Source organism: Anabrus simplex, chromosome 1 (genome assembly GCF_040414725.1).
Source record: "Anabrus simplex isolate iqAnaSimp1 chromosome 1, ASM4041472v1, whole genome shotgun sequence".
Lineage (NCBI taxonomy): Eukaryota > Metazoa > Arthropoda > Insecta > Orthoptera > Tettigoniidae > Anabrus > Anabrus simplex.
In genome coordinates, this window is record NC_090265.1 from 1,517,228,005 (window position 1) to 1,517,244,316 (window position 16,312).

The window sequence follows — 16,312 nt, forward strand, 5'->3', positions numbered from 1 at the left end:
CCGAATATTGGACGCACTTAAGCGACTGCTGCTATCGAGCTCGGTGATAAGATAATCAGCTATGTGGGAAAAGACATGGAAAGGAGCGTGATTGTAGCAGGTGATCTCCATTTACCAAATGCCAATTGGGAAGGCAATACGAATGACAGGAAGCATAACCAATAAATGGTAAATAAATTAATACGGAAAGGGCAGATGAATAAGTGATGACAGAACCAAATAGAGGGAAGAATATTCTTGACATGAGGTGGTAAAAGCATATGAGCTCTATAGAGAAACTGAAGAAATAGACAGTATAAGTGATCACGAAGCTGTATTCGTCGTAGTCAAAATACATGCGAAAGAAAGGAAGGTTGTGAAAGCAGGAATATTAGGCAGTATCATATGACTGATAAGGCAGGCATAAGGGAGTTTTAAAAAAGTAATTATGATCAGTGGAAAATGGTAAATAAAAATGTAAACAGACTGTGTGATGGGTTTAAACCAATTGCTGAGGAATGCGAAAAGAGTTATGTACCTTTAATGGTGGTAAGGAATGGTAAAGACCCAGTATACTACAACAGAAAAGTAAAGAGAATAAGGAGGAGGTGCAGGTTGGAAAGAAATAAGAGCTAGAAATGGTTGTGGAGGTAAGGAGAAATTGAATCTAGCGAAGAAGTCACCTAAGGATAACATAATGGCAAGCATAGTTGACAGTCATACAAATTTTATTGAAAAATGGAATGGTATGTAAAGGTACTTTAAGGCAAAAATAGGTTCCAAAAAGGAATCATTGACACACTATGTAAGCATTTACAGAAGGCAAAATTATATCACATTAAAAGGTCAATTAAATATGAATCTCCACCTTATCAACACTAATATGAAATTTATAACAATTTCAATACACCGAACATGTTTCAAGAACCGAAGTTCTCTTCTTCAGCGGCATGTTATAGTGTTACAGGTGTTATAATTAAGTGTTCGAAAGACTGAAAAGCTTGAAAATTAAATTACTAGCTGGTTTGGTTGAAGGCAGTTCAGCTTTCGGAAAAGTTATTCCACTGAAGCTCAACTTGTAGAATTCCAGCAAGATATAGCAGATATTTTAAATTAGGAAGGACAAATGGACTGTATTGTGACACCTATATAAGGCTTTTGATAGGGTAGATCATGAGAGACTGACAAAACTGAGTGGAAGTGGAATAGACAAAAGAGTGAATGGATGGCTATATTTCTAGAAAATAGAACTCAGAGAATTAGAGTAGGTGAAGTATTATCTGATCTTGAAAACATTAAGAGGAGAATTCCCTCAAGGCAGTATTATTGGACCTTTTGTTTTCTTATATGTGCACAATGCCTTTGCCGGTAAGACCTAGTGTTCTCGGTGCACTATGTCTTCTGGTATAGGCTAAAGCAATTTTGTGACTGTCATTAACCTGTCTCAGTCTCATCCTTGGCTTTGACACCATGAAAGTGACCGAGGTATGAGTGATGCTAGGAATGCCGTTCATTCCTTGTGCAGCCAGTCCCTGTTATGGACGGTGTGAAAATATTGCTCATAGGGTCAGATGGTACATTCATTTTAGTGGGCTTGGCAGACTGATATGTAAGAGCAACTTCTGGCTCAGTGAGGAAAGCAAATGGAAACTACCTCACTTCTCATTTCCCTAGTACGCCTCTTCAGTGACAACTAGACCAACTGTGACAGCTGATGGTGGAACTGTTGAGGATCCAACCATCCTCCGGGCTGAGCAATTAACATACATACATACATACATATGTGTACACACACTACCTGATCAAAAGTATCCTGACACCCCTATGTAATGCGGAATTGAACCCTACGTCACAAGAGGCAGACCTGCCAGTATAAAAGGAGGCAGGAAGTATTGCACTGTCAGCAGACAAGCAGTAACAGCAGAATGGGTCGGTCAGCAGAACATGGTGACTTTGAACGTGGACTAATCATTGGATGTCACCCGAGTAACAAATCCATCAGGGACATTTGAACCCTTCTAAAGATGCCCATCGAATGTTGGTGATGTGATTGTGAATTGGAATGTGAAAGAACAACCACAGCTAAATCAAGACCAGGCAGATCTCACTTAATAATGGACAAGGTCCATCGAACATTGTGGAGGGTGATTGTAAAACATAACAAGAAATCAGCAGAAGGAATCACGGGTTCGAAAGTGCTACCAGCTGTCCAGTCAGCACAATGACTGTGCGTCAGGATTTAAAAAGAAAGGGGTACAATGGTCACGCTGCTCCTCATAAGCCAAACATTTCTGTAGTCAATGCTAAGCAACGCTCGAGGTAGTGTAAAGAGCGACGCCACTGGACAGTGGAGGATTAGAAACGAGTGATTTGGAGTGATGAATCACACTCTACCCTGTGGCACTCCAATGCCTGGAGAATGTTGCTTGCTATCATGTGTAATACCAACACTGAAGCACAGAGGAGGTGCTGTTATGGTATGGAGGTGTTTTTTGCGCTTAGGGTGTAGTCCCTTCATTAAACTTAAGAGAACTATAAATGCAAGATATGAACACATTTTAAAACATTGTGTACTGTGTACAGTAGAGGACCAGTTCGGGGACGATGATTGACTGTAACAGCATGACAATGCACCCCATCATAAAGCTGCATCCGGGAACCAATGTTTTGTGGACAACATTCTTGAAATGAACTGGCCTGCACAGAGTCCTGATCAGAACTCAATGGAGCAGCTTTAGGATGAGTTAGATCGTCGACTTCGCTCCAAGACCCCAATGTGCAACACTCCTACCTTCTCTGGTTTTTTGTTCTTGAGGAAGAACGGGCAGTCATTCCTCCAGACATTCAGACACCTCATTGAATGTGTCCTCAGTAGAGTTAAAGCCGTCAAAAAAAGCGAAGAGTGGACCCACCCCATATTAATATCCAATAATAGGGAACGTACCACGGGTAAAGTCTACGTGCTATTTCAAGTTGATGTCCGGATACATTTTATTAAATAGTGTATAAATGACATGAGTAAAGAACTAGAATCAGGAATAAGGTTTTTTGCTGATGATTTATACTGTACAGAGTAATAAATAACTTACAAAATTGTGAGCAACTGCAAAAAGACCTTGACAATGTTGCAAGACATACAGCAGGCTATTGTGTGATGGTAAACGGGATGAAAAGTCATGTTGTGTGTTTTCCAAAGAGAAAAAGTTCTCTCAGTTCTAATTACTATGTTCATGGAGTGAAAGTTCCTCATGGAGATCACTGTAAGTAGGTACTTAGGTGTTGATATAATGAAAGAAATTCATTGGAGTAATCACATAAACGGGGTTGCACATAAAGGTTACAGATCTCTTCATATGATTATGAGGGTATTTAGGGGTTGTAATAACGATGTAAAGGAGAGGACATAAGTCTCTGGTAAGACCACAACTAAAGTATGGTTCCAATATATGGGAACCCTCACCAGGATTATTTGATTATAGAGCTGGAAAAAAATCCAAAGAAAAGCAGCTAGATTTGTTCTGAGTGATTTTCGACAAAAGAGTATGATACAAAAATGTTGCAAAGTTTGGGCTAGGAAGACCTGGAAGTAAGCAGACAAGCTGCTCAACTAAGAGGTATGTTCCGAGCTGTCAGTGGAGATGACATGGAAAAACATTACAAGACTAATAAGTTTGAGTGGTGTTTTTAAAAGTAAGAGAGATCATAATATGAAGTTGGAATTCAAGAGGACAATCATCATTTTTTCAGTTCCAGTTTCCTGGGTACTGTTGGCAAGCCTCTTCCATTCTGTCTTATTGAGATATGTTCTGTTGTTAATGACGTCCTCTAGTGTCCTTCCCCGATCTGCAATGTCCATCTTTACGATGTCCATCCAGTGGGTACTTTGTCTTCCCACCATCCGTTTTCCTGCCACACGACAAATAGGAGCAAATACAGCGTGGACAAAACAAAACTGACCCAGAAAATATTTACAATAGGACTGATGCGGGATTGACCCTCATTAATGAACATCACAGAAGATGCTGGAAATGGCCTCATCTAAAGAAATGAACTGAGGATCCAAAAGTCCTGACTCCACTTCACTCAGAAACCACCGGGAGAACTTTACACGCGAAGGTTCATCTGGATGCTTTAACGCATGCACAACAGTAAATTTGTAAGGATACAGATGCAGATCCTTTTTGATAATGTTTTGACATGACAATCTTTTCCCACTTGCGCAGATAAATGGCGATGAAATTGTCAGACTTCGTTCCAGGCTTTCCTTCACTCAAGTAATGTTTTATGATTAGACCTTGCTGGAGGTTTTTCCAAAACATTTCCAGTCTTGTACTCTTGTATAAACAGTTCCACACAGGTTTTCCATGAATCATGCTTCGCATAAGACTCGACCATGAACAAGCACCGTTTTATTGTGAGAACAATTTTGCGTTGCATTCAACTAGTCAATAAACAAGTCTGCTCCTCTCACACACTCAACACATGATGACACGGCAACATACTCGGGAGATGCGCAGACATGTGATAGCAACGGATTGGTGCATCGAAATCATAATTTCCAGCATTTCCTGTGATGGGCAGTTTTCCTGTTCATTAAGAAGGGTCAATTCCGTACAGTCTCATAAATATTTTCTGGGCTAGTTTTATTTTCCCACCCAGTGTTTGTTTATAGGAAGAGGAGTAAGTAATTGGAATAATTTACCAAAGGAAATGTTCGATAAATTTCCAAATTCTTTGAAATTATTCAAGAAAAGTCTAGGTAAACATCTGATGAGCAATTTGTCATGTGGGCCACTGCCCTAAAGGCAGATCATCGGTGACTGAATTGAAGTGAACAAACCACTCCCCCAATCAGACAAAATTCTAATTCCAACCATATTCTATCTGACTGATCATCCTTACAGTTCTTATTTTCAAGAACAAAGGTGACCCAGCAGATTGTGCTAACTACTGACCTATCCAATTTCTACACCACACCCATATAATGATTGAGAAAAAAATCCTTAACCAACAAATTCATCCATCATCCTTCTGACTACAAACCAATGTAGATTTGTGAAGGGATGTGGAATTACAGATGATTATCACACTGCTTTCCTGTGACAGCAGATATACACCGGGGATTGACACTATCACCGCAGCTATTCATTCTCATCACGGGCACGGTAACTCGAGCCCTACAAAGGAATGTTCAACAGACCATACTCTACACTGGCAATGTGAAGATTGCTTCTAATAACCAAAAAGATCTATGGCCAAGTGAAAGCATGGTGTGATCAACTTAATCAGCTTGGCATAGGTTTAAATCTGCTAAAACCAAGTACTAGGAAACTGTCCCGTCATTTGGCTCCATTAAAATTAAAGGAATTGCTTTACCTACAATAGACAACTCTCACCTCCAGGAAGATGGCTGCATAAATGAAGATGTACGAGCTAGAACAAACTCAGCAAGGATGCAATAAAGAGTGTCACAGGAGTCCTTTGTGACAAACAAATGTCAACAGATTTAAAATCAAAGATATATCCAGCTGTTATAAGATCTGTTGTAGTATACAGCACCACATACCCTTGATGGGCATTTCCATACTTGACCACATTAGGAATGAAACTATCAGGCAGTGTATTGGTGAGGAACCAATCGTTGAGAAGGTCCATGAGAGCAGTCTTCACTAGTACAATGATGTCCAGAGAGCTTCACCTAATACGGGGTGAGTCCCACAAGAGTTGCTGGCCTTCCTGCATGCTGTATGCAAGTTAATGAGAGCACGGTCACCATCACACCATTCCCATACATGCATAGAAAACCCATCAACTTTGATGAATGAATAATCAAACTGAAAAAACAGACAGAAAAGCAATAAAACTTACCCCATTTCAGTAAGGGTTGAAAATGCTCTCCCTCAGCCTGAAAACATGCATGATGACATCCCAGTTCACTCTCAGAAATATAGCCTAATATCTTCAACATTTTGGTGCAAATTGCACTTAAAAATAAACAGCACTTGAAAATATGCAGTTCCAACACTTAATTCAGAAGCCATGAAACACACTAAACCAATCAATTAATGCTGTATAAGAAGCAATCACACTGTACACTGCACAGAAGTTTATCACAAAGTAGCCGAGATCACGACATCACTGGACGAGCTATATGGGTCAGGCAGCTACTACATCATCCACTCACCCAGACACAGAACAAGGAATAACCGCCAACTCTACTGAGGCTCACAGTGTAACTCTGCAAAGACAACTTAATATCTGCAAGCTGAGGAACAAGCCAGGATACCATAAATCAAAATCTGAGAACAGCATAACTAGATGCACACAGCAGACCCTGTATCAACAGCAAAATGATCAGAAGAAGAAGAAGACTAGACCTTAAAAGTTACTAATAAACCGGAGAGTTCATAATATTATAACCAGACATCAGAACAACAAATTTCTACCCATGACTGAATATACCTCTCTAACAACTTCCTATCACCAAGACAGTTGTCCAAAATTTATTACATACCATCCTGTAACAGAAATAAAACATAAACAAGAAAAGACACCAGAGACACAATTGCTTGGCATGATAAAAACAAACATCACAACCTAAGAGACAAAATTACTTTCATCAATAACCAAAGAACAGGATTCCAAGACAAGCATGCTCTGAAATGAAGAACGAGGACTTCTACAGGATCTTTCCTTGGTCATCAGACAAAATTTGACTACTAATGAAATATAGAGACTATGCACAAAGACATTACAAATTACATCCTTCTGCACAAAACTTTGAAGTTGGGTCTTTCGGTAGTAGTCTATTACAGCCACCATAAGCCACAAAAGGAAGACCAGCATTAGGGTTAAACAGATGAACAACTTAAATAATAATAATAATAATAATAATAATAATAATAATAATAATAATAATAATAATAACAACAACAACAAAAGGAGAAATGTGCATATAGTTTCTTTAAGATACTTCTCCACCGTAAGCAGTTGGATATTTTGTTATCTGTTGACACAGTTCTAAATGATACTGTCTGCAGCTGCCACCACATAACATGCAGATGCAATCTTCTTTTGCCCTGCGAAAATCTTGCTTCAAAAAATGATTTTGTGATAGAAGCCATGGACTGTGCATCTTGCCACTACATGCCATTGAGGCTAATCTGCATTAGTCCATTTGTGGTTGATCGCAGCCTCCATGCCTTAGTAGGCTAAGGGAATTTCATTTCTTTTGTTTTGCTTTCTTTACTCTTATTGCTAATAGGTCATTGTAGCTAGGTGCTGATGGTAGATTTCATGTTCTCCTAAGTTCTCCTAAGAGGAAAGCAACTTAGAGCAGCATAACATGTTACAAAAACAGGTCAAGACTAGTAATTTACTAGATTCGTAATGCTATTCAAGACATAAAATGCAGTGACACTGACATAAAATACAGGGAAATCAAACTGCTAATAATAAGCTACAGCAGCAACATACAGCATGTGGTGCACTCAGCATTACTTACTTTAAATATGCATTATCAAGCATTAATTGTGTAGGGGCTGATTAATTTCAAATTACCTCAAAGCCTGTAACAAAAAATGCTAAGATATGTGCATAGCAAAGAAAAATCAAGTAAATTGGCCTACACTGAGTTTAAAGGTAAAAAAAATACCAAACAAATAAGATTGTCATTAAAAACTGTTGGAAAAAATCATGCGGGAATGGAATAAAATGTGTCAACCTAACATCAAGATTGGCAGAAAAATAAGACTCAATTGTTTAGCATTCGCTGATGATTTTGCACTACTTGCTAATGATATGGAAGAAGCTAAATTGCAAATAGAAGAACCAAACAAATTAAAATTGTGAATAACTTTAAATATCTTGGTGAAATTATAACTTGGAACACCAATTAAAAATCATCAATAGAAAGCAGAACATTTAAGTTTAAAAAAAGCACAACGAATTACATGGCCAACGTACAAGAAAAAATCTCTTTCAATAAATGCTAAACTTCAACATTACTGTTCCGTCATTAAACCTGAAGCGACTTATGCTTGTGAAACACTATTTAAATTGAACACCAAAGCAACAACTGATACACTGCAAAAGGTTGACAGAAGGATACTCAGAACAATCATTAATAAAAAACATCAGGTGGATGGACAAGGAGATTATTTCCTAATGCAGTGGTTTATAGGGAAAGTGAATCTATAATAGATACGATGAGAAAAAAGAAGAATTGCCTTTTTCTGTCATCTTTCTAGATTAAATGATAATAGGATAATAAAACAACTATTTAATTACTTTTGGAAAAGTAAAACAAAAAATAATTGGTTTAAAGAAGTTCAGAATGATTTAGAAGAGCTGAATATTACAATGAAGCAAATTGAAAATAGAAAAGAAAAAAAGGATTCTCAAGAACAAACAAATAAGATTGTCATTAAAAACTGTACAACACAAACAATATGTCATATCTGATGAAGAAAGGGCAGCCAGGTCAGCCAGAATGAAGAGGTTTTGGGAAAGGAAGATGATGATGCAAGCTTCAGTTAATTCTTTGTTAACCTAAATGTATTTGGATTTGATTTAAGTGCTCCAATGTGGGCGTAAACTATGTAAATAAATAAAATTATAACCTTTAGCCTTATCACAACTGTTCTACCACAAATCAAAATACAGTGCTCGACGCTGTCAATGAAGCATCCACAGACAAAGAAACGACATGGTACATCTTTGCATGTGCATGTCAAAACCCATCCTTTATAGTTCAACCTATAGTGGCCAGAATGAAAGTGCATTTATCAGAAATGTAATAGCATGAAAGATCATTTAAAAAATAATGAGGATATTGCAATATCTGGCAATGAACATCAACATTTAGAGTTTTAAATATGTTGTTCTGAAACAAGCACAGTAACTGTACTGTACCTCTTTTTTTATAACAAAAGAGATGACTGATTGGGAATCAGCAGACTTCCAAAAAACAATCTCTCAAAATTAAGCATTAGGTCTAGTTCTTTTATTGTCAAGAAAAGTGAACAACAGAAGAGGACTTTGATAAACACAATGTAAATTATTATTAATTTACAAACAGTTCCTTCCACTTCATCCTGAATTTGGATTAGTGAACATACTGAGACTTGGCTATAAAACATCCCCATCAATATTACTAATGAACCGTTCGACAAATTTATAAATACCAATATAAATGGACTGTTATTGGACTTTATAAATTTTCCAGCTAACTCATTCCTGGTTGCCAGCGTTTTGCCCCCGTGTGCTAGGGTGGGCTCATCAATTGGTAAGAGAGAGCAGTATTTTAAGAATCTAATTCAGGAAGCAGTTAGTAGGAGTTCAGATGGTCAAACATTCATGAAGAATCTGTGTGTCACAGAGAATAGTAACAAATGAAAGTCGACATGAACATTTATTTAGTACCGTAAATGACTCTGGATATACTCACACATGTGACTGACCAACATTACAGACAATGTAACTAATATGACAAAAATGAAGAGTGCTCTTCACGAAGAGGAAAATGTTGATTTAATTATATAATGTTCCTCATCTTATAATTTGAATCTTCTATCACTGGATTTACTCAGGAGAGACTTTGGGCCTTAAAGTTATGAAGTACCTTCATAACAATCAGTTAACAAAGTTTAAGACGTACTATCATAGAGTCTGTTTCAGGAAGTTCAGTGAAGAGAAAAATGGTGAAGTGTTTGAGGTTTTAATTCTACAACATATTTCAAGCCACAATAAATCAGCTAGTCATCTTTAAAGGGGGCATATTGAGGAAGGGTATTAACACATAAGCAATTATTAAAATGTTACTAAAATGGAAAATATTTTACAGACACTTAGATAAATTACAAGGAACTAAAATAGTTAAAATCAAAGAAAAACCAATTTAAACAATAAGTCCTATATAAAAAAAAAAAAAGCTATACTTCCCCAATGATAGCTCAGTAACACAGTAAATTCTTAAAAATAAATATTAAAAAAGAGCAAGCAAGCTTGCAGTTTTTGTAACTGTTGGTATCATGATCACAGTCATTGGACCTCCACTTTTACGTAGAATAAGCAAAGGGATGTGAATTTCTATTTTTAAAATCTCATTTACAATGACAGCGATTCGAAATATAGCTGCCATGGTGAGATGCGAACGATGTCACTTGGCCATAAGGCTCCCCCAAAGTAAATTCTTATTAACGCCCGTAATTTTATACAATTGGCTTTTACGTCGCACCAATACAGATAGGTCTTATGGCGACGATGGGACAGGAAAGAGCTAGGAGAGGGAAGGAAGCGGCTGTGGCCTTAATTAAGGTACAGCCCCCAGCATTTGCCTGGTGTGAAAATAGGAAACCACAAAAAAAATATCTTCAGGGCTGTCGACTATCTCCAGAATGCAAGCTTACAGCTACACCCCCTTAACTGCACAGGCAACTCGCTCGGTATTACAGACACAAAATTATCCATGGATATAGGCTAATTATATAAATGTTGCTCATCCACAGCCAATCACATATGTAGAGATTAAACACAACATTTACTTCTTTTACCAACTGTCAGTTAATACAATTACTACCCTTCACTTAATTGTTAAGGCTACTATTGGACACACATTCTGTCTACGGAGCAGTCTTATAAACCACGACAATAAAATAATTAGGTACTTCTTTATGGATAAGAGAAATTTTCTGCAAACTTTTTTTAAGTCTGCAAATATAGCTGGAGATATGAAAATAAGAGATCAAATCAGTTGTCTATGGTTTAAGACTTATAGATGGATCATCATTTACATTTCATACTTCAGGATAAAAGAATAGCTTCCAGTGATAGCTTCACATATGTGCCCTAATGGGATAATTCTTCAAAATTTGAGCTGACAGATGCGGAGAGACAGTATGATCTGTTGAACTTGAGGGTCCTGAGAGGACCTTCTACAGATTATCTCCGTATTCTTTGACTGGGAGATGTTTCAGACAGTTCGGTCTCATCCTATCATTGATTTAGCACCACCCTGGGATCACGTGTAGGGCACTTTAAAATCAAACGTATGAACATGTAAAGCAAGAGCAACAATACCACAGCTTGAAATCAAGAAAACCACCATGGCGTACAGTAGTTCAACATGCAGTGCCTTCTCTCAGCATCACTGAGGCATGGAAGAAAAAAAAATGGGAACAGTTGTCAACAAGTATTCAACGAAGATCTGATTGGAAAACCCTCCTTCCCAGACACCATCAACCAGATCTGCACAGGACAAGGCCGATGTGGATATGTCCTACATAACTGGGGCTGAACTGCTGCTGCACGCTGTGACTGTGACACCACCCTACAAACGCTACAATGTAGTGTTGCCATATGCCTGATAGGATCATTCAACAAGTATGAACATTCACTATTCCAGTCTAGAAATCCTAGCATAAGGGCCAAAAGGCTTTGTTGTGCCAACCATACGACAACTCGTAATGTGCAGGCCTTTGAGCCAAGCAACAGTTGCTTGGTATGCCAAGACCTTTCGGAGCTGTTGCGCCATGGCATTTGGTTTGGACATTCACACTGCCTCTGCTAAGCACTTTGAATGGGTTAACAATCTGGAAAGTAAGATATAAGATTGCACGAACTTGAGATTTATACAATTTGTTTATATTCTGTAAATTTGTACTGTATATATATGTATGCTAGCCCTTAGCATTCCTACGTCATAAGATAAATTAATAATAGGATAATGCTGAATTTTAAATGCACAGATTGAAATTTATAAGGGAAGGATTTCTGAAGTGAAACGACAAATCCTGTGGTTTCGATTCCACATGAAACAAGATCCCAAAGCTATCATATCACGTCAAGCAAGCTTACCGTACTTGAACTATAGTCCCTATAGCAACACAGATCTAGGTCTATAGTATTCAAGGTGGATCAAATTAACCAATGGATTAACACTAAAAATCTCTCCCATTAACCCCAGCCATCGCTGCTCACTAATGCATAATATGGATGTATAAACAATATATTACACTGATGTTCTTGGAAAATAATCCTTAATAGTCTAAGTCTGGGTAATAAAAAAGAAGTGTTAATAGATTGTATCTTCAAAGCCAAGCATAGAGGAAGGACCTCTCCTCTCTGGTACTCCAGGTATTGTAAAACGTTCCTTTTCAATCTCTACAAATGATTACCAATGCTGGCCCACTTGCGGAAGCGCCACCAATTAATCAATGGATTAACACTAAAAATCTCTCTCATTATCCCCAGCCATCGCTGCTTACTAATGCATAATATGGATGTATAAACAGTATATTAAACTGATGTTCTTGGAAAATAATTCTCAATAGCCTAAGTCTGGGTAATAAAAAAGAAGTATTAATAGATTGTATCTTCAAAGCCAGCTTCATCATTTAAAAACACATTCCATACCTAGTAATTTAAGGAACGTCATTAAAAAAGACAAAACACCTCCATTTAGAGTCAATGGATAGGGTGGTGGCATGCATTTTTTGGGCTTGCTCAGAGCATAGCAAGGATAAGGAAAATGTAAAGATCATAGTAATAATTATCATAAAATTTCTCATAAATACAGGTGCTTGGAAAGACTAGCCTAGTACATTAGCTTTCATGTGATTATTTTTTCCCTGGTTTCAGTACACATTAGATTACAAGTTCATGAACATGAAGTCCTTCAGGTTTCTTGCTATTTACATTCAGAACATTTGCTATATTATTGCGAATAGTAGGGTACTCATCTTTACTGTAGATCATAAAATGCTCAGTTTCTTCTCATAGCAATTAAAATACTAGGAATCTCAGCAAAAGGCTATGTACATATTAAATAATTCCCAATAAAAAACAAGTTGCCTTCAATTATAAACAAAACTACGTAAGACTGGAACACAAGAATCTTCAGTCAGATAATAAGGTTTCAAATATTCCTATTTTGTCAATGATCTCTAAAATATATTCCCTTGTATGTTTGCTCACCATCTCAATGTCATAGTATAAAACAGTTTTACTGGTTAATAATATCCGTCTTATTTCACGTGCCCACCAAAATGCATACGGAGGTTGGGGGGTGATTCTACGATTTTGAACTCGAGGAGGGCATTTATGACAAGCGGGCATGCACAATGGTTAAAAAGACTAGGCCTTTTGGGAATGCATTACAGTCCGCTTCTCATCCATTCATAAGTAGGTGTTTATGAACTCAAGACAAAGACCTTGAGCTGTGAATCAGACCCACCGAATATGCCATAGCCTGTTTACACCGAAGCCAACAGAATCATTCTTGACTGTCTTTGCTTCATTTCAAAAACTTATATACAAAGCACTACATGTTGAATTTATGTAAATTCACATAGCCCCAGCTCAATTCGCTAGGGTTTTCACTAGTCTAGACATGAGCGTCTTTATCGCAATACTTTCACACAAAAGCCCATAACCATTAACTACGATTTGTTTCATTTGGTTATAGGTTTGTAACGACTTTCTGTTGTCAACAGGTATGGTTGCGCCCGTACCCATCTTTTCAAAGAATCTCTATAGTCCATCAGAAAGCGGACAAGTGACTACATGTAAAGACGGAATGAAGAAGCGTCACAATCATAATCTTATAAATAAAGAAATAAAATAAGACGTAAAACATAATGATAAATATCTGGGTATTATATTTACGCCAGTTAACGAACATAGAAAACCATTCATTTGCTTAGTATCATGACACAACAATGGCAAAAATGAAGTCGCAAGCGATTATGGATTTTTAAAAAATACATACATACACACATATATGAAAAATTACATACGTACATAAGTCTTATGCATTTAAGCGTTCAGTCTGCCTCTGAGAATTTACTAAACGCCACCACAATCCTCTTTTTGTAACTAGCTCTGTTGTCTCCTCCGCCGTCTCGCTCCTCCTATACCAACGAGCTAGAGCTCGTTGTCCTATACTGACTGGTCTATGCGAGGTTTTTTGCGACTAGGTTGCGACAACATTTCTCCGCTTCAGAAAACGGGGATAAGTGAGGCCTTCAAAGTCGGCATACCATTCAAGAATCGAGCCGATATCGAACGATCTGACTTCTGGCATGAACGGGTTATCGTTAGACGATTTCGTTTTCGTGCCAAACACAACAGAATGTTCAGTGCTATCTAATCCAGAATCACTACAAGAATTGAACGTACTCTTATGGAATGTGGAAGGACTATCGAGGTTGGCGACAACAATCTCAGATGAAATGTTCTTGCAATACCATATTATAATTATGACAGAGACTTTTCTAAAGACAGAATACAACCTCAGAGACCGATATGCACTAAATGTTTTTGCAGAAGAGGGACAATTAGGAAGACCAAGTGGTGGCATAGCGTGCTACATGGATAAGAGTTTAGCTCCATTTAGGACACCTCACAAAACAAGAAACTTATTACTAGTACAGACTCAAATGGGTTGGGTAATCGCTGTCTATTTCCAACCTGAATAAACTGCCAGGGACATAATAGATGAACTTGGATCTGCACTCTGCAAAATCAACAAAAATAGCGCCGTTATCGTGGCTGGTGATATGAACTGTCGAATAGACTTCAAAAACTGCAAGCGTCTTGGAATATATGGAAGAAGAAGGCTTCTCTTTAATAAATCAGAAAGAAAATAAAACATACATATGTTGTAATAGATCAAGCACAATCGATTTTGTTTTTAAAAATATGAAAAACATCAAGTCAGTGACTCAAAAGATAAGAAACACGGCGGACAGAAAGCATCTACCGGTCGAAACAAGAATCAAACTGTGCAAGGAAGTGCAACAAGAAACACCGATCACCAGGAGGTTAAGGCGAAAGCTATCAAAAGGGGGAAGTGGACCCTGAGTTGAAACAACAAATATCTGAGCACATTCGTCGAGGACACCTTAACAGTGGAGCAGCTGGTATAGAGCAGGTAATAAAAAGTGCGGCATCGAAGGTCCTTCCCACAGCGAGAAAGGCAAAGCCTTGGTTCAATGAAGCATGTTATGCGGCTCGGGGTAAGGCTCCGGATGCTTTACACATAGCAAGGAGTGAACCATCGGAGATAAACTGCATGAATTATGCGGAACTACGAAGAATCTATAAATGCCTAGTGAGGGAAGCAAAGAAAGAGTATCACCAAAAAGAAGAAAGTGAACTGATACGTGAAGCAGAACAGAACCCATATAAACCGCTAAATGCCCGGCAACCAACATTTCCTAGAAGCATTTCAACAGATGTATGGGAGGAACATCTACTTGTACAACCTAAAGAAACACGCCCTGAGCTGGAAATGGCAAGTGATGTCACGAACGTCGAACCTTTTACGGAGGAAGAAGTGGCGGAGGTCATAACAAGTATCCGGAACAACAAATCAAGTGGACCCTACTCTATATACGGTGAGCATATTAAAGAAATATGGCCTGAAATGAACGATGAAATAATCAATCTTCTTAACGGATGCCTAGAGCAAAGCAATATTCCGGACAGTTGGAGGAAATCAACGGTCAAAATGTTATACAAAGGGAAAGGAGACATAGGGGATCCTAACTCATACAGAGGAATCGCCCTGGAATGCACGATGTTCAAGTTACTGACTAAATTATATGCAAGAGGCTTACAAACATAATAGACCTGAAATTACCTGAGGAAAATTTTTTTCGGTTTCAGAAAAAATAAAAGCACAATCCAAGCCATTACCTGCCTACTCAACGACATACAGACTACCTTTTCAAATCCGGGACGAAAACTACATGCAATATTTATAGATTACACGAAAGCTTTCGATTCAATCAGTCGGAAATTAATTATAGAGAAACTACAGCAATTGGTTTGTAGAGAGAACTATCTATTGCGAATTATTCAAAATATACTGCACGACAACAGCATAATCATCAGTGACGGTATAGTTATCTCACGACCAACTCATCAAACAAACGGGGTACTCCAAGGAGATCCACTGAGCCCTTTGCTCTTCATTGCAGCAACAGCTGACGTAGTTCAAGCAATATCATCAGAAAAGGTGCGTCTATATATCTATGCAGTTGATATGGTAATAACATCAACAGATCAGGTAGAATTGCAGACTGCCTTCGATCAACTGGTGCAATGGACAAAGGAAAATGAGCTACAAATTAACGAAATAAAAGACAGTGTCCATGAGCTTCAGAGAAGGGGGTTCACAGGCCTCTTTTTTCTACCAAGAAAAGAAACTAACGTCAGTGTCCCATTTCAAATATCTCGGCATGACCTTACAAACACGTGGCATCATATTCAGAAAACACATAGAAGACAAAACAAACACGGCTATCAAGGCGATGAACAACATAAAACT

General features: G+C 37.9%; 1 protein-coding gene across 2 annotated transcripts in view; it reads right to left on the bottom strand.

Moving 5' to 3' along the window:
• Nucleotides 1-13,480, bottom strand: part of ear (ENL/AF9-related) — a 213,408-nt gene extending 199,928 nt beyond the window's left edge. The window contains exon 1 of one of the 2 annotated variants that reach the window (XM_067138008.2): nt 13,214-13,480. In XM_067138008.2, coding sequence (XP_066994109.2) covers nt 13,214-13,225 — 12 coding nt within the window. In that variant the 5' untranslated portion in view covers nt 13,226-13,480. Of the gene's footprint in view, nt 1-12,954 lie in introns of both variants that reach the window. The other variant, XM_067138007.2, reaches the window with a different exon arrangement.
• Nucleotides 13,481-16,312: the final 2,832 nt, after the last annotated feature.